This window comes from Elephas maximus, chromosome 7, assembly GCF_024166365.1.
Source record: "Elephas maximus indicus isolate mEleMax1 chromosome 7, mEleMax1 primary haplotype, whole genome shotgun sequence".
Taxonomy (NCBI): domain Eukaryota; kingdom Metazoa; phylum Chordata; class Mammalia; order Proboscidea; family Elephantidae; genus Elephas; species Elephas maximus.
In genome coordinates, this window is record NC_064825.1 from 130,189,608 (window position 1) to 130,213,504 (window position 23,897).

The window sequence follows — 23,897 nt, forward strand, 5'->3', positions numbered from 1 at the left end:
GAGATGTTTCAGTTTGCTTTGGCAGAGCCCTGGACTCCTCTCTGCTGGAGTAATTATGCAAGCTGCTTAACCTTTCCATACTTCAATCGTCTATCCTTAAAACGAGGATAATGCTACCAGCCACTTCAGCTCATCTCCCGAGGATGTTGTGAAACAAAGTAGAGAGTGTCTTTAAAACTCCCTAAGTTTGCATGTGGAAAAACCTCGTGTGGTAATCAATAATAATACCCTGGTTTTCATACAGTGCCTTTACCCTAGAGTTCAAACCTTGATAGAAATAGAAGGTATCATTATTTCAATTGTCTCTCTGGAATGTCTTTCTAAAAGAGTCCAAGGTTGTTTATAGAAGTTCTGTGATTCACTCCATGCCCTGACTCTCTTTCTCCTCTAGCCCCAGGTTCCAAGAATCAGAGGTTAAAAAGTGGGAAACCAAGGCAGGGAGGAAAAGATCGGTGTGACCTCACTCAGTACGCACGTAGTGAAGCCAATAGTGCCGACTCCGATGGGATTTATCATTTCAACGGGGCCCAAGGCACGAGATTGGCTGGGGAGCTGCCCCGCTCGCCATGGGGCTGCTCGCATGGCACAGCTCGGATCCCTCCGGCCGAGCTCCGTCGACGTCCCGAGCCCGGCGGCCCGTCGGGCAGCTGTCGAGCCGCGGGAGCCCGTTCGTGGGCAGGGCCGGCGCGGCTCGGGCGGCCGCTGCCCCGTCGCTGACCCTCGCGCGAAGCTGCGCGCACCGAGAGGAGACATCTTCCCGGCCGGGCCTCCTGCGCCTGCTGCGGCCCGGGGCGGCGGGGTCGGCCCGGAGCCGGGGGCAGCCCGCGCACCCCTCCGTGGGGGGCGCCCCACTCGCCGGGGGCGGGGTCACCTCCCACTCGGGCCGCCGGGGGCACCGGCGCCGCGGAAACCTGAGCGTGGCCGAGGAGCGGGGGCTTCCCTGGCCACCTCCCCGGGCGCCTGCGGGCCGCGGGGGGCGCGCCGGCCGCCGCCGCCGCCCCCGGGCCGTCGCGGAGACCACTCCCGCGCCCGGTGCCTGTGGACGCCCCTGTTACACGCCTGAGCTCCCCGGGGGAGCCGAGCCAGGACAGACATGCTACTCCCGTTTCCTGCCCCTTCGGAGCGGCGAGGAGTGGGTGAGGCGGGGCCGGGCCGCTGCACAGAGGAGCCCCCGGGCCGGGGGCGAACGGGCCCCACGGCGGGGGCGCCAGGGCCTGCCCCGGGACGGCGGGCAGGCGGGCCTCGGCCCACCGGCCGGCGTGCGAGGGGAGGGCGGCCGGCGGGAAGGCGCCTCCGGCCTGCGCCCCCTCAGTCTGGGCAGGCCCGAGCGGGGCGCCCGGGTGCGGCCGGCGCGGCCAGGCGGCCTGACCCCGGGAGACCCCGCTCTGAGGCGGGCAACGGCCGTCCTGGCCCAGGCGGCCCGGCCTTCAGGCTGTGTGACTGTGACGGGCCGAGCCGGGCCGAGAGCGGCTGAGGGGGACGGGGGCGCTGCCCCCACGGCTTGGGGGAGTTTGTTGTGCTTTGTGGGGGGTCGGGGGTCACCACCCTCCCAGGAGAGGTGGGGGAGGGCCGCGGTGCAGCTGGCCAGCGAGGGGCGGGGTCACAGAGGCAAAGTGTGTGTGTGCGTGTGTGTGTGCGCGCGTTCGAGCGAGGCTGTGGGGGGGAGGGCGCGCGGAGGAGGATCCAGGCCCTGCGCGCAGGCGCGAGGAGCGGCCGGGCCCGAGCCCTAGAAGGCCGGCGGGGAGCGGGGGCGGTAGGCCGGCGGGAGGGCGGGCGGGCGGGCTGACGCGAAGGGGGGCGGGGAGCCGCGTCGGCGTCGCGGGGCGCGGGCGATTCGAGGCCGACGCATTCGCGCGTGCGCGCGCCAGCGAAGTGTCCGCGTTAGAGGGGAGTGACGCGTGCGCGTTCACGTGCGCCCGGGAGAGCGGTAAGAAGCCGAGGGAGCCTTGGAGGGGGTGGGGGTGGAGAGGCGAGCCGGAGGAGGGGTGGAGAGGCGGCGCCTGCGCAGTGCGCCGCGGAGGAGCTGTGTGTATGTGAGAGTCTGACGGGTTCAAAATGGCGGCGGCTGCTTCAGCGGCTCCTCCTGTGTGAGGGAAACAACACCCCTCCCCGACAGCGGCGGCGGCGGCGGCGGCGGCTCGCAGAGCACCTTCCCAGCGGCTGGGCCTGTCGCCGCTCTGTCTATCCTGGGCAGGGGGCGCTCCGGGAGGAGGGGCAACGCCAGGGGGCCCATCCCCCGGAATCCCTCCTCTGCGACCGGGGAGTAGCCGGGGGCTCGTCCCGCAGCGCGGAGCCCCGGCTGAGGGGAGACGCGAGGGGAGCCCGGGCCCCCAGCCCGGCGCACCGCGCCGCTCCCGCCCTCTCCGCCCCCCGGGGCCGGGGCCCGCGTTCCGGGGGGCCGGGGCGGCGCGGGGAGCCTCGGGCCGGCCGGTCTCAGCTGATCGGCTGCGGCTCCCGGGCTCCGGAGGCGGCCGGGCGGCTGCTTGCCGAGGGCACGGCGAGGAGGGCGCTCCCCGCGGCCGGGGCTCGGGCTGGGGCTGCTGCCCGCCGGCCCGGGGGAGGTGGGGGCGCCCGGCTCGGCGCCGAGGGGCCGCGCTCCCCGCTCCTGACGCCGCCGATCCCCGGCTCCCGAGCCAGAAGAGGAGGTTTTATTCAGCAACTGTTTCCTCTGTTTTCCGGGTCGCTCTGACCCGCTCTGGATACTGGGTTGATCCTCGGGAAAAACCGAAGACGCCTTTCGGGATTTCATTTCTCCTCTCAGTTCTGGGAATCTTTCACTTCTCACTTGGACGAGAACTCGGCAGCGAACCCCCGGTGAGCCTCCCCCTCCCCCATGTGGAAGTTTGGCCCGAGGTGCTAGCTAAGGACTGAATGTAAAGTTTCTTCTTCCCGGGGGGGACCCCTCGAAGCGCCTTTCCCGGGGGGCCGGCTCCGGCTGCCGATTTTCCTGCCGGCCCGGGCGGGCCTCGCTCCGGGGGTGCAGGCACGGCTTCCCCCCGACTGGGGGCGAGGACTTGCCCCGGGAGGGCTCTGCCGCGAACTGCTCCCAAACTATGTCATCGGCTCCTCTGCTCTCGGAGCAGTTTGGAAAGGATGCTATTAACGTGGCCGTCGTGTAGTTACCGAAAAGGAGGAAAAAAAAAAAAAAAAAAGACAAAAAAACTCCATTACCTAGGGAAGCCATTATCCGTGAGAAATTTTAGCAAGAGGAAAACCCTTTTTTGGTGTTTTTAGATCGACCGTCGCGCCGACCGGTCTTTATTTCACGTTTGGGAAAGATGTATGTTTTGCTCGTACCCGTAGATCGAATCGTGTATTTTATGACTTTATACAAAAGGATCGGGTGGAATTTTGGGCCCTGAGTGGCAACTCTCCTACATGAGCTGCAGAGTTGGACGTGATCTTGGGCTGGGGTGGAGGGAAGGTTTGGGAGTGCGGAGGTCCAGGGAGTCCTGGAAGGCGGGCGACGACTGTGTGTGGCTTCATTGGAGAGCTGTGGGGATTGTTCTGGAGGCTTGCTTTAAACCGGATTTTTTTTTTTTTTTTTTACCTAATTAGTTTGGGCTTTTTCTTTCCCCTTAGTTTCTCCCTACCAGTGAGAACTAATTTGGTTGGGATCCAGACTAGTTCAGTCTTGTGCTCTACCTGGTCAGCTCCCTAGAGATAAAGGTCCTGGGTGGTAGTGGTGGTGGTGGTGGTGGTGGTTCGTTTTTTTTGTAATGCTGCCATGAAGGGGGGAGTCTTGCTCACTGCAATCCTGAGAGGAGAAACAAGTGGTGTTACTCGTCCACAAGGAACTGAAACCAGCATCTCGCTTTGCCTAGGCCTTGGACAGTTGTGATGTGGTGATTAATGTTGATGGTGACATGGAGCCACTTGCACAAGAGCAGAAAGGCCCTAGACTCCTGGAGAGGAACCTAAATTCCCAGAGAGCCTTTAATTTACACTTACCTTAAAGACTCCTTTTAGTGAAAAGATGAGTTTAAGGATGAGTTCTCACCTCTGCTCCTATCATTATTCTTTAGTGTTGCATTCTGGTTCCTAAGGAGGAAGAGGAAGGCAGCCCTGGAGTGGTTTCTTTACAGTAATTTCCACAGAAGAGTGAGAGATGGAACCCGAAGAAGAAAGGATTCGCTACAGCCAGAGATTGGTTAGTATTTTCCTCTCACTTTTTTATTTTCAAATTTGAAGCAGAATAATTATTTTGTTTCCATTTGTGAACATACTGTGATTAAAACTTTTCTGGAGGCTTTACCAGAGGAGGAAGGAAGGTATATAATCTCATTTGGTTTTTAGACCAAGCAATTAGAGCCTTAATATCCATCCTGTTTTGGAAGTGGAGTTGTATGCTGTCTTTAACTTCTTCAGAAACCATTGTAAATCAAAGGATTTTGTGGATTACAACGTGACAGGGACTCCTAATTTTGCAATACTGACATTGTAAATAAAAGCCTTGTAAGTCTGGAGGGTCAGAACTGTTTGAGGAAGGTTAGTTGGATGTAATTTTTTGATTATGTTGTGCCAGGGTTTGTGACTCTGGGGTGGAGGGTAGAAGACTGGACTATTTTATTTTGTAAAGTTAAGTTAACGCTTTGGTAGGTTCGGAGGGTCGTTGTTGGGGGAGGAACGTAGAGGACAGGTAGAATGCTGTAATGTTCTGTATTTTGGGAGGTGTATATGAAATCAATCTTGTTGAAATAAATTTTTACTTAGTAACGATTTGGAGGGAATTAGCTTCTATGCACATACGAATGTTTGTTCGTTCCAGGCCCCGCTTTGCTTTCAAGGTTTCCCTGTTGGAGTTTAAGAATTTGATTTTTGTTTTCCTTAGTCAAAGAGAGCTTTATTAATATTCTTACTATTTATTTCAAAAATTTGAATTTGTGTTTGTAGAGTGGGAAATGAGGAAAGCCACAGAACCGTATGTATTGCATGAAATTTGCTGAACTGAAAGGCCTACCTAGAAGATTACTGAAAGAATTTATGGCGGTTTTATTTGGCTCTGCATTTTAGACTGAGTATGGAGGAAAAAAAGAGTGGTTCTTAATTCTTCTATTTTCTGATGATTCTATTCCTTTTGAGAGAGATACTTATTATTTTTTAATCTTGCTATTAAAATGGTTTGGGCTATATTGGCAAAATATCCAGCAGGCATATATTCTGGCAAGCCTTATTTCAGAGATTGGCATTTTGTCTCTCAATCCACGTGTTGAGATTACATTTCTTTTCTAACTCTTAGAAATAAAGTATATCAGTGACAGAGTTTTTGTATGTTTACAATTTAGTTTTATTTTTGACATTTCTTGAATTAAACTTTTCTTTGGGAACAGAAAGAGAGAGGATGCTGTGACATGCCCTCCGCAGGTTGTCATTGCTAAATGGAATGCATTTTTGTCATGCAAGCTTGTAGAATTGTTAAGTTACTGCATAGATATCTAAGGGTTCTGGGATCCCATCTTTCCAAGGAATTGCCTTTTAGCACGCGAAAGTTTTCACATTTTTTACAAGGTAGAGAGTAAAACCAAAAAAAACCAAACCCATTGGTGTCAAGTCAATTCTGACTCATAGTGGCCCTATAGGAAGGAGTAGAGCTGCCCCACAGGGTTTCCAGGGAGCGCCTGGTGAATTTGAACTGCTGAACCTTTGGTTAGCAGCTGAACTCTAAACCACTAGGCCACCAGGTAGAGAGTAGTGGTAAGGAAACCCGAGGGATCTGTGACTTGTTAAGATTTGTTGTTGCTGTTAATTGACAAAGATGAGTGCTGCCTGTTGCACACATTAAACCTTCATCTAGCGTTATGTTTGTCTTTTGGTTAATGTGCTGTTGTAGAAGTGTTGTGTAGGAGGATACATCATATATTTTGGGGGATCTTTCTTACTTTGGACTTTGGGTTATAATCTTGGAGTTTAAGGTGACTGATACCTGTTTTCCCTACTAAGATTACGTGAAAAAATTCTACCTCGAGTGTAAATCCCTTTCCTAATGTACTTTTGATATAAGAGCATGTTGGTTGCTTACTGGGTGGCAGTCTATTTTGCAGACTTTTAATGTAAGCTCATTTTTGTCCATGTGGTGATTACTCATATTTGAGAATTCTCTGTTGATTAAGTTAGATCTTATTTGAGAAGTTTTAAGACTAGCATAAAGTCTGGATAAGGAACTTCTTAAATGAAAGTACTGTGAAGCTGTTTTCCATTTTTCTTGTCTTCAGAAGTTATACTTTACATTAACTTTAATAGTATTAACTACTTTTTAAATTTCTTTCTAACACTTGTCTGTTTTTAAAGTAGGTTAAAGTATAGAACTTTTTGTTTTGAAGTTATTGGCTGTGGAACATAAAGTTTGGAAGAGAGACAAAACGACAGATTAATTTGGCTTAGTGGTTAAAGTTCACGTGGTCCCATGCAATAAATATTTGTCAGGTTGAATTGAATCACCTACTACATTGCAGTGTGGTGTTATTGACTGTTACTTCCATTTTGTGTTGGGGGACAAAACCTTAATGGTTGTCCCCCTGTGGCATGCCTTCATAAGAGTCCCTTGGGTGAGAAAACAGCGCTAGTATTAAAAATCTGAGGCCAAACTTGTTTTGGAACGAGAATGACTTTTTTATATTCAGGATCCTTTACCTATCTTAAAAAAAAAAAAAAATGTTCTGGTCTTATTAATAAGAACTTTATGTTTGAATAGGTTCTTTTAGTGCTTTATGGTGATGCAGCTATTTCGGGTGTACAGGCTGAATTTGGTAAAGCAAATTTTGATATGTTTAGGTAAACTTTGTGACAAGCCGTTTTTTAAAAATTAGAAATAGAAAAAAAAAAAAAAAGTTGCTTGTCTTTGCCATACGTTATTATTTGCCTATTCATGTGGAAGAGGATTGAACTTTTGAAGGTGGTGTGTATGTGAAGATTGGGATAAAAAATTTTACTTCGTGGAACTACAGTACTTAATTTTGCATTGTTGGAGTTGAACTGAACAGCCAGGAAATGACAAGGGTTGGTAAACAATGTTTGGCTTTTCTTAAACAAGACATAGATTTTTTTTTTTTTTAATGAAAAGATTGGTACCTTTGGGTATGGATTCCTAGAACAGAGCCAGACCTTCGATGCAAGTTTATATACCTAGGAGATGCTCAGGTGGGATGTTTTTGTTGTTAGGTGCCCTCGAGTCAGTTTCGACTTTTAGTGACCGTATGTACAGCAGAATGAAAGAATGAACAGTCCTGCTCTGTCCTCACAATTGTTAAGCTTGAGCCCATTGTCTCCGTCACTGTGTCAGTCCATCTTATTGAGGGTCTTCCGCTTTTTCAAGTGGGATAGAAGCTTCATTTTGGCTATCAGGTGGATTTTTGGTTGTCCTGTGATAAAGATGATTTATTTCTATACATCTAGTAAATTTAGATGGAAGGCTTTATTCAGGAACTTGGATAGGTACTAGAGATGGAACTTTTATCAACATTTAGTTTCAGGAGCCAGAGTGTTACAGTCACTTTATATTTTTATTACTGCCCGTGTATTTCTTATGGGCAATGTCAGCATAATGTCTTAAAAACCCAGCATAATGTCTTAGGGTTTCTTAATCTAAAGTGTCAGGTGCATAGCAATTATATCCGGTGGTAACCTTTTAGATTTTTGAAAGGACACCAATCCCGAGTAATCCTTATTATTGTATAGAATATCAGAGGCAAAATAATGTATATCTAAAGAAGATGTATAAAGTTAAAATTTCCATACCATGCCGTAAGATCATCTTCAGTTTTAACGTTGGACTTTTGTCATTTTCACTGGAAAAGGTGTCTGTCCTTTATCATATTTTATCACATACTGGATTATAATGTCAATCCCCAACCTGTATAGTATATTGCACATGTATGTACACTTAGTATGGAAAAAATTTACTAGCCCCTGGCGGATGCAATTGTAGAAACTGATGAATTAGTCAAATCAGTGTAAAAGAAAGTGGAGACAATGTTTCGGGATGAAAGAAGCTGTGTAACCTGAATTTTTTTTTTTTTCAATCAAAGTCACCTAAACCTGGTGGTGTTACCTGAAGGGGGGGATGTTGATTTACTTGAGAATTCAGTTTGCTTGTCAATCTTGATGATGAGATTAAGAGATTTTCTGAAGGATGTTGCTATACTGTCGGACGTTCAGTTCTGTGAATAAGCCTAACGTATGATGCTCTCTGAAATAGCGAAATCACTTATCTGTTTCAAGGAACTGGTGACACTGAAGCCTTGGTGATAGTCCCACCTTTCTTTAGGTTTCCTTTGAAACTGTCTGCCCAGATTGAGCAGTTACCATGTTATCCCTTTTATAAGCAGCCCCATTTGGAAGGACCTCACTCTCAGGTCTTTCTGCCCGGAAATTAATTAGGCAATGTGGAATCCTGATTTTGAGCCATTTTATTTCTCCTAGCGTGAAAGTATATTGTTAGCAACTAGGAAGAAATTATAGGTGGCTATATTAACTTGTTCACTTTGCTTATTTATAATTACTTCCTTAGACTTGGTCTTCTATGTTGGTGGAGGAGTCCGCTGTTCTGATTGTTGTGGCCTCCTTCCTGATGATGTAGGAAAAACTTGTTGCCTATTTTCGGGCAATTCAAAATGCAGGTAATGAGGGAGCCAATTTTTTATTCTTCTGTGTCGCTCTTCCACAATAAGCTGTATTTTGGGGACTCAGAGTGAGGACTGTATTTAAGCCCGGTCACTTTCTCCTGTTTTATTTTGCTGAACACCAGTCACTACCTTGTGTTTGTTTGTGTGTGTATCTCCTCTAGAATGTAAGCTCCATGATAGTTGGGACAGTTTGCTTTTATGTTGTATACTAGATGCTTGAAGTAGTGCCTGGCACATAGAAAGTGCTCAATAAGTATCAAATACAATAAGTATTTGTTGATAATGTTGAAAGCCCTGACATATACTTCTTATGTCATATATATAAGATTAGGGCCCTAATATTGAGGACAGTTTGGTGTACAGGGATGAGCAGGAAATCTGGATATTGGGTCTTGCAGAGTGGATATAAACCAAAAGGTCTAAGCTATAATGAATCAAAACTTCTGCTCAGCACGCCTGCCCGATGAGTACAATTGCAGTGCTTGGGCTATTAGAACAAATAAATATCTCATTGACTTTTAAAAGCTAAGTCTGAATTTCAGGCTCTCCTACTTCTAATCCCTGTCCTCAGCCCTGTATATCAGGGTTTTGGCTGACCTTTAGACAACCTTCAAACTGTGAAGTTGCAAGTGGTGGTGTTTGTGTTATTCTCAGGGCTTGGTTTTGGCCATTAAGTCAGAGAATTAATAGATTTACTGTATTCTATGCATATGTGGATAACATTGCAAAGAATGGGAATTCCGGAACACTTAATTGTGCTCATGAGGAACCTTTACATAGGTCAAGAGGCAGTTGTTTGGACTGAACAAGGGGATACTGATTGGTTTAAAGTCAGGAAACGTGTGCGTCAGGGTTGTATTCTTTCACCATACCTATTCAATCTGTATGCTGAGCAAATAATCTGAGAAGCTGGACTATGTGAAGAAGAACGGGGCATCAGGGTTGGAGGAAGACTCATTAACAACCTGCGTTATGCAGATGACACAACCTTGCTTGCTGAAAGTGAAGAGGACTTGAAGCACTTACTAATGAAATTAAAGACCACAGCCTTCAGTATGGATTACACCTCAACATAAAGAAAACAAAAATCCTCACAATTGGACCAATGAGCAGCGTCGTGATAAACGGAGAAAAGATCAAAGTTTTCAAGCATTTCATTTTACTTGGATCCACGATCAACGGCCATGGAAGCAGCAGTCGAGAAATCAAAAGACGCGTTGCGTTGGATAAATCTTCTGCAAAGGACCTCTTTAAAGTGTTGAAGAGCAAAGATGTCACCCTGAAGACTAAGGTGCGCCTGACCCAAGCCATGGTATTTTCAGTAGCATCATATGCATGTGAAAGCTGGACAGTGAATATAGAAGACCAGAGAAGAGTTGATGCCTTTGAACTGTGGTGTTGGCGAAGAATATTGAATATACCATGGACTGTCAGAAGAACGAACAAATCATCTTAGAAGTAGTACAGCCAGAATGCTCCTTAGAGGCAAGGTTTGGTGAGACTGCATCTTACACACTTTGGACATGTTGTCAGGAGGGATCAGTTCCTGGAGAAGGACATCATGCTTAGCAGAGTACAGGGTCAGCGGAAAAGAGGAAGACCCTCAACGAGGTAGATTGACACAGTGGTTGCGACAGTGAGCTCAAGCATAACGACAGTTGTAAGGACGGCTCAGGACTGGGCAGTGTTTCGTTTTGTTGTACGTAGGGTCGCTATGAGTTGGAACTGACTCGACGGCACCTAACAACAACAGCAACAACAAATGCGTATATTCTCTATTTTATGTCCTTTTATACTTTTCTGCTTGGGAAATGGGCATCCTTAATCAGGTTTCATTAATCTTCTCTGTGTATCTTTTTTATGGATAGTATTTTATTTTTGCATTGTATTTTCACATCATCAAAGGTTAAAATTTAGTAAACATTTATTATGAACTAGGCTAGGCTCTTCTGTATACATTGCCTTATTTAATTCTCAAAACAACCCTGAGGTAGGTGGTATAGTTTGAAACCTTAAATTTTTTATAATGGAATGGAGGCTCTAGGAGGGGCCGTGACTTGTTCAAAGTCACAAAGGTGGCAGAGTGGAAACCAACCTTGAGCCCAGGTACCCTAACCCCAAATCCCATGTCTCTTCTCTCATGTCGCCCTGTCTCTTGTGTATTTTATACAGAAAACAAATGGTATCTACTACTTTTGTAGCAAGTTGTAGTCTGAGTACTTTCTTTTTTTTTTTTTTTGAGGCTACTTTTAAAATTTCTTCCTTAGCAGATGTCCGCTTAACATCCTAAACGAGATTGTTGTTGTGTGTCTTCGAGTTGATTCCAACTCAATAGCAACCCTATAGCACAGGCTAGAGCTGCTTCATAGGTTTCCCTAGGCTATAATTTTTATGGGAGCAGCTCCGCCAGGTCTTTTCTGCCACAGAGCCACTGGTAGTTCAACCTGCCGGCCTTTCAAGTTAGCAGCTTAACCATTGCGCCACCAGGACTCCTGAGATAGCTACAGATATTTGATAGCTGGTGTTTGGTATGTTTAAAAAAAGTTGGCACGATCTTTTTTTTTGTGAACTTTGAATTTATTACACTTAATATATTAAAACAACAGTATTTGTATGGTTTGTATGTCAGACCTTTTATTTACCCATGTCACTCATATCATTGCTTTCTGTTTTAAATTGTAGATTCTTGGGGGTTTTCTGTGTGAGTACTTGGTAAAAATTTAAAATCTGAAGATAAAAGATAGCAAATTAGGGATCAAACAAGTTGTTTTGGCAAGTTCGGTGGTGAAGGCCTCCTTTAATAGGTAGAGAGGAGCAGGAAGAAGGTGGCCTTCCAGGAGGTAAAGACAGTGTAAGCTTTCTGTGGAGTGGGAATCCTCTAAGGCCTATCCTGAGGACATTGTAGGTTAGCAGAACTAAAGTAGATTTGTTTGGGGAAACACTGTTGATAATGTTGGGAACAGATTTTAAACAACTTCGAAAGCCAGGTATGGACAATACAGAGCCATTAGAACTAGTTTGTTTTGGATAGAACAGTAATTTAATCAAAGTGGTATTTTAAGAGTAGCATTTCTGCAGTTTCAGAAAGGTGTCTGAAGAGTATCGAAGTAAGATTACTTTTGAGGCGATGTTGTTGCTTAGGTGCCATGGAATCTGTTTCCATTCGTACCGACCCTGTGTACAACAGAATGAAACACCGCCCAGCCCTGCGCTGTCCTCACAGTCATTGCTATGCTGGAGCCCCTTGTAGCCACTGTGTCAGCCCGTCTCGTTGAAGGTCTTTTTTGGTTTGAGGCAATAGATACTTGAATTCTAGGGCAGCGCTTCTCAAAGTGTGCTCCCCTTACCAGCAGCATCAGCATTATTTGGAAACATGTTAGAAATGTAAAATCTGGGGCCCTACCCCGAACTTACTAAATCAGAATCTCCGGGGTTAAGGCCTTGCAGTCTGTATCTTAACAAGTCAGGTGATTCTGATAGCATCTAAAAGTTTGAGAGCCGCCACTCTGCAGTATAAAAAAAAAAAATAGGTAGTGGAAATGGAAAGGAAGGGATAAAAACAGGACTCATTGGCAGTGAAGGACTAACAAAACTTGGTTACCGACTGCAGAGTAGGATGTCATGATGGAAAGAATGCTTGATTGGGGATCATGAGCCCTGAGTTCTAGTGTTAACTGACCTGTCATTGAGGGAATTGGACTAAGTGATTTCTGAAGATTTTGGAGGCAAAGACCGAAGAAGGATTAAGGTGGACTCTGGGATTATATCTGGGTTACCAGGAAGATCAGAGGGAGAGATTTTTTTTAAAGGGGGAGGAGAGAACTTGGGTGAATGTTTTGGATAGTTGGAGATGTTAGCAGATTCATTTAAAGCAGGGGTTCTCAACTGGGGGCAGTTTTGCCCTCCAGGGAATATTTGGCAATATCTGGGGACGTTTTAGATTGTCAGACTAGGGGAGTGCTACTGGTATTTAGTGGGTGGAGGCTAGGGATGCTGATGAAACATCCTATAATGTACATGACAGCTCTCTACCACAAAGAATTATCTTGTCCAAAATGTCAGTAGTGCTGAAGTTGAAAAGCCTTGATTTAAAGGGAAATATTCAGTAGATAGATTTCGGTCTGTGTTTCTGTCCTGTTCTACTGTTCATCTTAGAGTTTTAACTCTAACACAGAACATTTGAAAAGCAGTCTCAGATTGTGTTTCCCAGGGCTTTGCCCAAAGTGAGCATAAAGTGGGTTTTTTGTGTTTTGGTTGTTGTTGAATTTTCACAAAACTAACTTCATAGTCATGGCAGTTCTCAGCCCAACTGCAGATTTCTTTATTATTCCTTTTAACATCTCCTAAGATCAAGTTATTTGGGTAACTAAGTGAGAATTCGCTGTCTTGAGATCATGAATTAAGTTATAGTAACTAATTTCCTTTCGATATTCTCTTTGGAGGATGGAAAAGTGAGGAGGTAAAAGCTGTAGTGTTGATTTGAGTAAATATTAAAATATTATATATAGCCAGATACTCTGTGACCATTTCTCAGAGCTACCTCATGAGCTGGACATGGCCCTAAGCATGAATTCAGGTAGCCCCCAAACTTAATCCATCTCTTTACATCCATGGAGTACAGAAGTTAAGAACTCTTGTGTTAGGGCCGTAATCTCTCCAGTCCACTCTTGTCTCTGATAATGACCTCAAGAAAATGCACCTTCTTAAATATATCAATCATTTTATAGTACTTACACGGGGATGCAGTGGCTAACAGCTTGGCTGCTAACTACCAGCTGCTTCTTGGAAAACCTGTGGGGGAGTTCTCTTCTGTCCTGTAGGGTCTCTATGAGTTAGAATTGACTTGATGGCAACAGGTTAGGGTTTTTGTTTGTTTTATGTGGGACAGTGGTGGTTCAGTGGTAGACTTCTCTCCTTCCACAGGGGAGATGCGAGTTGGATTGCTGGCCGGTGCATCTCCTGTACAGCTGCCACCTGTCTGTCAGTGGAGGATTGCATGTTGCCCTGCTGCCGAACAGCCTTCCGTGGACTAAGATGGACTAGGAAAAAGGACTGGCAACCTACTTCTGAAAATCAGCCAATGAAAAATCCTGTGGGCCACATGGCTGATCATGGGGTGACATAGGACTGGCACTGTTTCTTCCTCTTGTGCATGGGTCACCAGGAGTCAGGGGCTGGCTCAATGGCAGCTAACAACAACGTACGTTTTCCAAAGCATTTTTGTGTCTCCTGTGTCTTTTGGTCATCTTAACACAATTCTGAAGGTTGCTAGAACTTGCGGACAGTGTTGCCATGTTGCACAGTTCCATTCACATATGTGAGAGATCCCCCTGGAGTTGTGCAGTGCATAGCCAGTGTGACCGTATATGGTGGGTGGGTAAAGTAAAGGAAACGTCATCTTGCGTATTTAAAACTAGAAAAAAAGCCCAATCTGATGGATAATAATAATAGCACACGTAAATCGAGTACATACTGTGTGCTTGGTATTGCTTCAAGCACTTATATTAACTAATTCTCAACAGCCCTTTAAGGTAGATTATATGATTCCTATTTTCCAGGCTTGAAAACTGAGGCAGTTAGGTAATTTGTACAAAGTTATCTGGCTAAGAAAGGACAGAGCCAGGATTCAAAGTAGGCAGCGTACACACTCATGTGCATTGCAGCATTATTCACAATAACAAAAAAATGGAAACAGCCTAAATGCGTATCAGTAAATGAATGGTTAAATAAATTGTGGTATATACATATAATGGAATACTATGCAGTGATAAAGAATAATGGTAAGTCTGTGAAACAGAACATGGATGAATCTGGAGGACATTATGCTGAGTAAAGTAAGTCAAGCGCAAAAGGATAAATATTGCATGGTACCACTTTTATTATAAAAAGTCAAGAGTAGGCGGCCATCTAAGGTACTCCAGTGGCCCGACCTCGCCTGGGGCAAGAGAGAATGAAGAAAACCAAAGACACAAGGGAAATATTAGTTCCAAAGGTCTAATGGACCACAACTACCGAGGCCTTTACCAGACTGAGTCCAGCACAACTAGATGGTGCCCAGCTACCACCATCAACTGCTCTGACAGGGGTCACAATAGAGGGTCCCGGACAGAGCTGGAGAAAAATGCAGAACAAAATTCTAACTCACAAAAAAAGACCAGACTTACTGGTCTGACAGAGACTGGAGAAACCCCAAGAGTATAGCCCCTGGGCACCTTTTTAACTCAGTACTGAAGTCACTCCTGAGGTTCACCCTTCAGCCAAAAGATTAGAGAGGCCTACAAAACAAAACGAGATTAAATGGACACACCAGCTCAGGAGCAAGGACGAGAAGGCACGAGGGGACAGGAAAGCTGGTAACAGGGAACCCAAGGCTGAGAAAGGGAGAGAGTTGACATGCCATGGGGTTGGCAACCAGTGTCACAAAACAATATGTGTATTGCTTAATGAGAAACTAATTTGCTCTGTAAACCTTCATCTAAGGTACAGTTAAAAAAAAAAAAAAAAAGCTAAGAATAGGTATATACACAGAAAGCAACTTTCTTTCACGATTATCAGGGATAGTAGGGGGAGGGAGAAGGAGTCACTTAGACGCGTGTTAATTTTGTTGATGGGAAGGGCATTCTACAATATGGGGGAAGTCAGCACAATATGACCAAGGTAAATGAACACTGATAGATAGGCAAGAATAAAGGACAACTGCAGTAAATACCAAACAACGCAGGAAGCATCAAAAGAAGAAAAGATGCATAGAGTCACTGTACCAAAAAGAATTGGTCGACGTTCAGCCGTTTCAGGAGGTAGCATATGATCAGGAACCGATGGTACTGAAGGAAGAGGTCCAAGCTGTGCTTAAGGCATTGGCGAAAAGGAAGGCTCAAAGAATTGATGGAATACCAATTGAGATGTTTCAGCAAATGGATGGAGTGCTAGAACTGCTCACTCATCTATGCCAGGAAATTTGGAAGATAGCTACCTGGCCAACCCTGGAAGAGATCCATATTTATGCCTATTTCAAAGAAAAGTGATCCAACTGAATGTGGAAATTATTGAACAATATCATTAATGTCAGATGCAAGTAAAATTTTGCTGAAGATCATTCAAAAGCAGTTGCAGCAGTATATCAACAGGGAACGACCAGAAATTCAAGCCGGATTCAGAAGAGAACGTGGAACTAAAGATATCGTGGCTGATGTCAGATGGATCCTGGCTGAAAGAGAATACCAGAAAGATGTTTATCGTGTTCTATTGACTATGCAAAGGCATAGAAAGGTGGGCGTCAAGGTTGTGACTGCTGCTTCCATGGGCATCGGTGGGGGACCCAAGTAAAATGAAATCCTTGACAACTTCAGTCTTTTCTCCTCTTACCATGATGTTGCTTATTGTCCAGTGGTGAGGATTTTTGTTTTCTTTATATTGAGGTGTAATCCATCCTGAATGCTGTAGTCTTTGATCTTCATCAGTAAGTGCTTCAAGTCCTCTTCACTTTCAGCAAACAAGCCTGGGTCATCTGCATATCGCAGGTTGTTAGAGTCTTCCTCTAGTCCTGACGCACTGTTCTTCTTCGTACAGCCCAACTTCTCGGATTATTTGCTCAGCATACAGATTCAACTAAGTATGGCCAAAGGATACAACCCTGACGCACACCTTTCCTGACTTTAAACCACGCAGTATCCCCTTGTTCTGTTCGAACTACTGCCTCTTGATCTATGTACAGGTTCCGCATGAGCAAAGTTAAGTGTTCTGGAATTCCCATTCTTCGCAATGTTATCCATAGTTTGTTAGGATCCACACAGTCGAATGCCTTTGCGTAGTCAAGAAGACACAAGGGAACATCCTTCTGGTGTCCTGTGCTTTCAGCCGGGATCCATCTGATAATCCTTCATTCAGGAGAATCATTCACTTAGGTTACTTGTTGATGGCTTACTCAATGCCAGGCACTTTACTTGAGCCTTACTTTTTTAGAACTTTCAAATAATGTGGTTTCAGATAGTGCAGGATGCTTGGAAGAAATTAGGAGGGTGATGAGATATTTATAAGGAGGGGATCACTCCTTGAGATTGGGTGCTCAGTGAAAGCCTCCCTGAGAAGACAGTGTTTATACTGAGACCTGAGTGATAGGGAGCCAGTCACATGAAGTTCAAGGCTCAAGGGAACAGGTTTTGTCAAGAGAAAGCTCTAGGAAGAGACATCAGCTAACGCAAAGCCCTGAGTTAGGAATGAGAAGGCATTATGAGGTGCTTAGCCGTGCATCAGACACCAGGCAAGGCTCTTGGTGATAACGATGATGAACAAGATCAGTGAGGTCCATCTGTCATGGAGTTTACAATCTGGTGGAGGAGCCAGTCCTTGAATACTTAAACTGGTGATGTCAACTATCGTTACACAAAGGGCCTCAAAGAAGAATACAGGATGCAATGAGAGTGTATGATAGGGTGAGCTAATCTAGGCTTTGGGAGTGGGAGGAAGCATCAGGGAACACTTTTTCTGAGAAGCCTTTAAAGCTGAAACCTGAGAGAGTAGGAGGTAACCAGGCAGGGGAGGGTCTGAGTTTTTCAGACAGTGATTAGCATATGGAAAGACCCTCAGGTTGGAAGGAATTTGACATATTTGAGGAGCCAGCCAACTACCCACACAAAAAACCAAAAGGCCAGTGTAACTACACAATGAGTGGGAGGGAGAGTTAAAATCTTGATGGGGTAGTCGAGTCAGGCCAAGTAGGGCTTTACCCGGAAAACATGGGAAGCTATTGACTTCAGCAGAAGAGTGATGTGATTGGACTAATAATACCAGTGGCTGCAGTATAGAGAAAGGATTAGGGAGAAGACAAGAATAGATCTGGAGAGACCAGTTAGGAGGCTACTCAGTGGTTTGAGTAGGATATGATGGTGTCATGGCAAGGATTCTGACAGTGGAATAAGAGAAGAGATTTGAGAAATATTCAAGAAATAGAATCGTAGGACTTTGGTTCATTGCATGTGCGGAAGGTGAGCATACAGGAGATACATATAAACGTGTGTGACTCCCAAGTTTTTCTTAAGTGAGTAGGTGTGGTTCAGTCCTTTTCTTGAGATAGGGCTCATTGAAGGACAAGCAGATTTGAGGATTGAGTAGAGGAGATTAAGTTCAGTTTTGGGAAAATTTGGACAGGTTGAATGTGAGGCACCTGTGAGACATCCCAGGAGAACTATTGAGTAGGTAACTGGGTATGATTCTGGACCTTAGGAAGAGCCTATTGGCATACAGCTGGGTCTCAGTAGCATATGTGGTAATTGACATTGGGTGGATATGGGTGGTCTGCAAAGGGGAGTGGGAAGGAGGGGCCGGCGAGGTAGGAGCAAAACCGGGAAAGTGGGACTATGTAGCACTTACTGAAGTCCCTGCGGTGCAGACAGTTAAGGTGCTTGCCCCAGAGGTGCTCTGAGAGAAGGGCTTGGTGATCTATGTCCAAAAAATCAGCCATCGAAAACCATTCGGAACGCAGTTCTGCTCTGACATACATGGGATTACTGTAAGTTGGAATCAGCTTGACAGGAACTGGTTTTACAGTGTATCAAGCACTGTTCTAAGCGTTTGTCTTTTACTCATTTAATGCTCATAACCCTATGAAGAACCCTATGAAGTAGGTGCTTTTATTATCTCTATTTTATAGATGAGGAAAATGAGACAAGAAGTGACTACATAACTTGCCCAAGATCAGGTAGTAACTGGAAAAGTTGGGTATTGAACCCAGGGCTGTCTGCCACCAGTTTGTACAGGCAGTTGCCAGGTTACGAGTGTCTGACTTAGGCACAACCCATAGTTACCAGCCAACCCCCATAAAAACAAAAACAAAAACAAAAAAAAAACCCATAAAGCCTATTATATTAGAAATTTGAGGTACATACAATGGTTCGTAATAAAAAACAGGTGCTACTTTGCTACATGCATCAAAACATTATTATTATTATGGTAGAGATATTTTCGTGCATTGGGAAGTGTTTCTTTTTTTTTTTTATGCATAGAAAGCTATGCCGTATCCTGCATACTAAGACATTTGACTGACTGACATGAGATATGAACTGTACCCAACTGTTCTGAGTTATGTACAAATTAGACTTAAAGACAGATGTAGGAACGGAACTCCTTTGTAATCCAGAGAAGGGTGGTTGTTTTTTTTCTGTTTTAAGATGGGAGAGACCACTGCATTATTTGTTAATGGCATTATCAATTATTACTCCTTTCTCTCTATTATCTCTCGTATTTAATCAGTTGCTAAGACCTGCTAGATTTCTAATATTCATCTCCTCATCGTTCCCATTGTAACTCCTAGTTCTGACCCTTAGTTAGATCTCTTAAAATTGCCTTTTTCTTAGTTTGTCTTTTGTGTTTGTGTGTGTGTGTATGTATGTAGGTATTAACTGTTTGATGTGAAACGAATTTGCTCTGTGAACTTTTTACCTAAAGCACACACACAAAAGAACTACCATATGGCCCAGGAACTGCAATCCCAGGGTATATACCCAGAAGTGAAGGCAGAAATGCAAACAGAAACCTGTATACCAATGTTCGTTGTAGCCCTTTTCACAAAAAGTGAAAATAACCCCAATGTCCATCAATAGATGAACGGGTAAACACAACATGGTCCATACATAAACTGGAGTACTACTCGGCCATAAATAGAAACGAAGTCCTGATGCATGCCACAAAGTGGATGAACCTTGAAAACATGCTGAGTGAAATAATTAGATTGTATTTTCAGGTATCGCTTCATTATGCCTTATGTTGTGCTTCGAAATTCTGATCATATTCCCTTCCTCTGTGACTTTCCCACTCTGTAGAGTCAGGGATAGCGTGGGACGAACACTGGCCTTTGGTTTCTGAGAACTGGCTTTGAATTTTATCGTATAAGTTGTGTAATCTTGGGCAAGTTGCTTAGCCTCAGTGAGTTTTAATTTTTCTTCTGTGGACTAATGAAAATAAAATTCACCTTTTGGAAATAGTTTATAAGTGCTTGGTTGACTTTAATGGTTTTGCCATTGTAGATACAAACTCCTTAGCCTGATATTCAGGCCCTGATTGTCTTCTACAGCCTTATTTCCTGCTCTGACCCTGTGTCCCAGTAAACCAAGCTACTCTTTTTCTCCCCTACACGCCCGTGATAGCCTGTTTCTCTGTCTGTGTCCTGGTTTTCATTCTCTAAAGCCCATTTGTAGTATTGTTTTCCTAATTCCATGTACTGATGGAAACCTCTCTTCTGAATCATAATTTTTCTCCCACCTCTCATGGTATCTAATTGGATACAGGATAGAAAATTTAATCCTGTCTAGATTATGTGCTCTTTGAGGGCAAGGCATGACTCTTTCATGGCACATAGAGGGCACAGTACTGTTCACGTCACTGAGACACTAATATTGCTGGTTGGTTAACTGAATGGACGATTTCACAAAGACAAAGTAGAATGTACTAAAATTAACTTGCTCCGTTCTGTGGTTGAGTGCTGAAAGTAATATAACTATCAGAAAGATAGTCAGAGAGAATGGGAGCCAAGAATTTGCCCCACTTTTTCCGGTCGTTAGAGAAAGGAGGGCCAGCGTATGTCCCGTGAGATGATCTACTTACCCTTGGTCTTGCACTCTGCTCACCAGCCTACTTTCATAATTAGTTTGGCTTCTCCTGGTTCCGTGATGCTGGGCGGTGGGGTCCTGGGGTGACGTGCAGGAGCGTTCTCAGGCACTGCAAGGCAACTGACAGTCCTTTTGTCCTGCAGTTAAGCGCTGGGCTGCCGAGATTCCTCCTTTTTTTTTTTTAAACATAGTTTTTCTAGCTATAACAACAACTTCGAAGAAGATGAGAATGTCCGATTAACAGCAATAGTATGTGCAAAGGGTCTCCAGCTTCTGTGAAGGACATTGGAACATTCCGTGGGGGATGCCCAGGTACCGTTTTTCAGCTCGGCCCCTTTCTCCGAGAAGCGTTTCTCTGACTAGGTCACATCTTCCTGGTTGGTACAGAATACCTCTTAAGCATCGCACTTAGCGAAACTGCATGTTTATATTTACTTGGCGCAGTGCCTGGTCCAGAAACCAGTTGCTGCGAGTCGATTTCAACTCATGGCCAGCCTCTGTGTATCAGAGTAGAACTGTGCTCCATAGGGGTTTCAGTGGCCAATTATTTGGAAGCAGATCACTGCGCCTTTTTCCTAGGTGCTCCTAGGTAGACTCCCACGTCTGACCTTCTGACTAGCAGCAGAACGTGCTAACCGCTGCAGCGCCCAGAGAGTCCTGCCGGTCCGGGGTGCTGTCAGCTGCTGTTGAGTGGCTCTGGCCCATGGCCTCCTTGTGTATAATAGAATGAAACACTGCCTGGTCCTATACGTGGTCCATCAAACCAAAACGCACTGCCATTGAGTCGATTCCGACTCATAGGGTCCCTATAGGACAGAGTAGAACTTCCCCAGAGGATTTCCATAAATTTTATGGAAACAGACCACCACATCTTTCTCCTACAGCCTGGTCTACAGCCTGGTCCGTAGTAAGTGCTTAATGGATTTTTTTTTTTTCTATGTAAGTCCGTATCTAAAATGCTGTCCCTCCCACCCCATTCTGTCTTCTTGGTAAACTCCTGATTATCCTCCACAGTCCCCAAAAGGTGTCCTTCACTTGAGCTTTCCTCAGTTACATTCCTAAGGCACCTACATGTATTTCTGTTGTAGGACTAGTCAAGTTCTATCATATCGTAGTTAACCACAAGTCTCTTTTCACCCAGCTAGAGTAAACTTCTTTAAGGCAAGAATCGTGTCTTATTCAAGTGTGAAGTTGAACAAAAATGTGTTACATACTTACTAAACATATATAAGGAGCCATGGTGGCACAGTGGTTAAAGCGCTTGCTGCTAACAGAAAGTATACTGGTTCACACCCACGAGCCACTCCATGGAAGAAAGATGTGTCAGTCTGCTCCCGTAAAGATCACAGCCTTGGAAACCCTATGGGGCAGTTCTACTCTGTCTTACAGGGTTACTATGAGTGGAATTGACAGCAGTGGATTTGGTTTTGGTTTGAAACGTACATAAAATATATGGAATGTAATAACTGAACCCTAATGATATAAAGAAACTTACATTTGTAATCAGGGAGCCTCGGTTAGCTAAGTCTTAGTTTATTCATCTGCAGAGTCCTTCTCAGTTCTAATAACTTCAGCCAGTTTTCCTCACAGTGTGGTCCCTTGACCAGCATCCTCTGTGAACTTGTTAGAAATCAGGTCTAATCTCAGACTTACAGAACCAGAAACTCTGGGAGTGGGACCCAGCAATCTGTGTTTTAATAAACCCTCCAGGTTTTAGTGGTCTGTCTATTTTTGTGTTTGAGCAAAACAAAAAAACTTGAGTCAGTACCTTAATTTCTTCCTGTGTCAAAAACCAAACCAGACTCACTGCCGTCGAGTCGATTTCGACTCATAGCAACCCTAGAGGACAGAGCAGAACTGCCCCCATAGAGTTTCCAAGGAGCGCCTGGTAGATTCGAACTGCTCACGTTTCGGTTAGCAGCTGTAGCACTTAATGACTATGCCTCCAGGGTTCCCTCTAACTGCATAACTTAAAGTTATTTTTTAAAAACTTTTTCTTCATATGTTTTTTCTACCAATCGAATTTGCTGACATTTTTTCTAAACCAATTCTGATAATAGGCAAAGTATCCTGGAATCAGAGGCATTAGATTCAGAAGTTTTTGGAAACTGCTTCTTAATGCTGCTTGCACAAAGCAAAATTGTGTGTGTGTGTGTGTGTGTGTGTGTGTAGCTACATATATACATATATGTGGTTTTCTCTCCTATCAGTGGAAACGTGTCAATGATGAGCTGTTAAGGGAAGGGAAAGGTAAAGTACAGGTCTTTGTTAGGCAGACTTGAATGAGTGATATGGCACAATAAGAAGTATCAGAAAGTGGAGGTTGCTTTTTGCAGCAGGAGATATACATACTTAATTACCTCCTATACTAGGGATCCAGGCAGTGTTTCGTTCTGTTGTACATAGGGTCGCTATGAGTCGGAGCCGACTCAACAGCACCTAACAACAACATACAGGTAAGTTTTCTTAGCGATAGGTGTTGCCTCAGTGTTTTGTTATCTGAGACATACCGGTGGTTTTTGCAGACTGAAAAGTGCTGATTAGTGTTGATACTTGTCTGCTTCCTGTAGAGGGCGTTGTACACTTCGTTGATGGAAGCCATAATAACAGTTAACGTACAGCAAGTGCTTGTTCTGTGCTTGGCACTCTGCCAAATGCTTTATATGTGATCCACTTCCACCATTGTTGTTTTGATTTAACATCTTGAGTTTAAATTTAATGTTTGTCAAGTAAAGTTAGCTTTACTTTGCGCATAGGTGGTACAAATGGTTAAGCACAAGTACTACCCGAAAGGTTGGCAGTTCGATTCCACCCAGAGGTGCCTCAGAAGATAGGCCTTGCAGTCTGCTTCTGTAAGGTCCCAGCCTTGAAAACCCTATGAAGCAATTGTACTGTGCACACATGGGGTCGCTATGAGTTAGGATTAACTTGACGGCAACTAACAGCAACAAGTAAAGGGAACCATTTGGAAATAGAGGTTCTATAAGAAACATTTAAGATCCAGTGATGCTGCATTTAGGATTTAGCAAACAATATCTTGTTTATTCCATTTACCTCTCATATCTTTAGAAGCCTATTTTCTTTAGCCTTTCCTTATATAGAAGCTGCCGCTGCTTTTTTCTTATTATTTTTGCTTTTCTCCAAACCTTTTCTAGCTATTAATGATTTCTTGGTGGGATTATCAAACTACAAGAATTATTGTAGATTCAGAAGCTTTGTTCCTTTTGATCTTTTGCTTATTCACTTATTCAGCAGTCTTTGTTGGGTGTACCATTGGTGTTTAATGAATTGCTGAGTATACAAAAGTAAATATCTTGTACCCTGTCCTCATAGTTTGATAAGAGAAACCATATAAACAAATAATTATGCTATTGGGTGATAAGTAAAATTTAGTAGGTACAAAGTACACAGGCAAGGAAAAGGAGGGAGTGATTGAGGAGTGAAGAAAGTCTTCAAAGCGGAGACAACTGTTAAGTTAAATATTGGAAGATTAGGGAGTTAGGGAGAAAATTCCCAGCAGAGGGACCAGCATGTCCAGACACAAGTATGAAAACCCCAAGGTCAAAACAGCATTGCCAGCAGCTCCGTGTTATTCTGACATAAGAATTGGAGGGGATCTGAGATGTGAAGAGTCTGAGTCATAATGAGTTGATTAAACTTTTCCAGTAGCTCA

General features: G+C 44.6%; 2 protein-coding genes across 4 annotated transcripts in view; one reads left to right on the forward strand and one right to left on the reverse strand.

The window, feature by feature from the left end:
* The first annotated feature begins 1,969 nt into the window (after window positions 1-1,969).
* The window catches only part of LOC126081111 (lysine-specific demethylase 2A), a 120,376-nt gene continuing 98,448 nt past the window's right edge, over window positions 1,970-23,897 (forward strand). For 2 of the 3 annotated variants that reach the window (XM_049892618.1, XM_049892620.1), the window contains exons 1-2: window positions 1,970-2,814; window positions 4,026-4,150. In XM_049892618.1, coding sequence (XP_049748575.1) covers window positions 4,109-4,150 — 42 coding nt within the window. In that variant the 5' untranslated portion in view covers window positions 1,970-2,814; window positions 4,026-4,108. The remainder of the gene's footprint in view (window positions 2,815-4,025; window positions 4,151-23,897) is intronic. The other variant, XM_049892621.1, reaches the window with a different exon arrangement.
* On the reverse strand, window positions 2,051-2,749 carry LOC126080686 (translation initiation factor IF-2-like). Its single transcript, XM_049891865.1, has one exon. The coding sequence runs from the start codon at window positions 2,747-2,749 to the stop codon at window positions 2,051-2,053; it is 699 nt and encodes a 232-aa protein (XP_049747822.1).

Excerpts from the sequence above, each read along its gene's own strand:
- LOC126080686 (XM_049891865.1), bottom strand. The coding sequence starts at position 2,749 with ATGAAATCCCGAAAGGCGTCTTCGGTTTTTCCCGAGGATCAACCCAGT.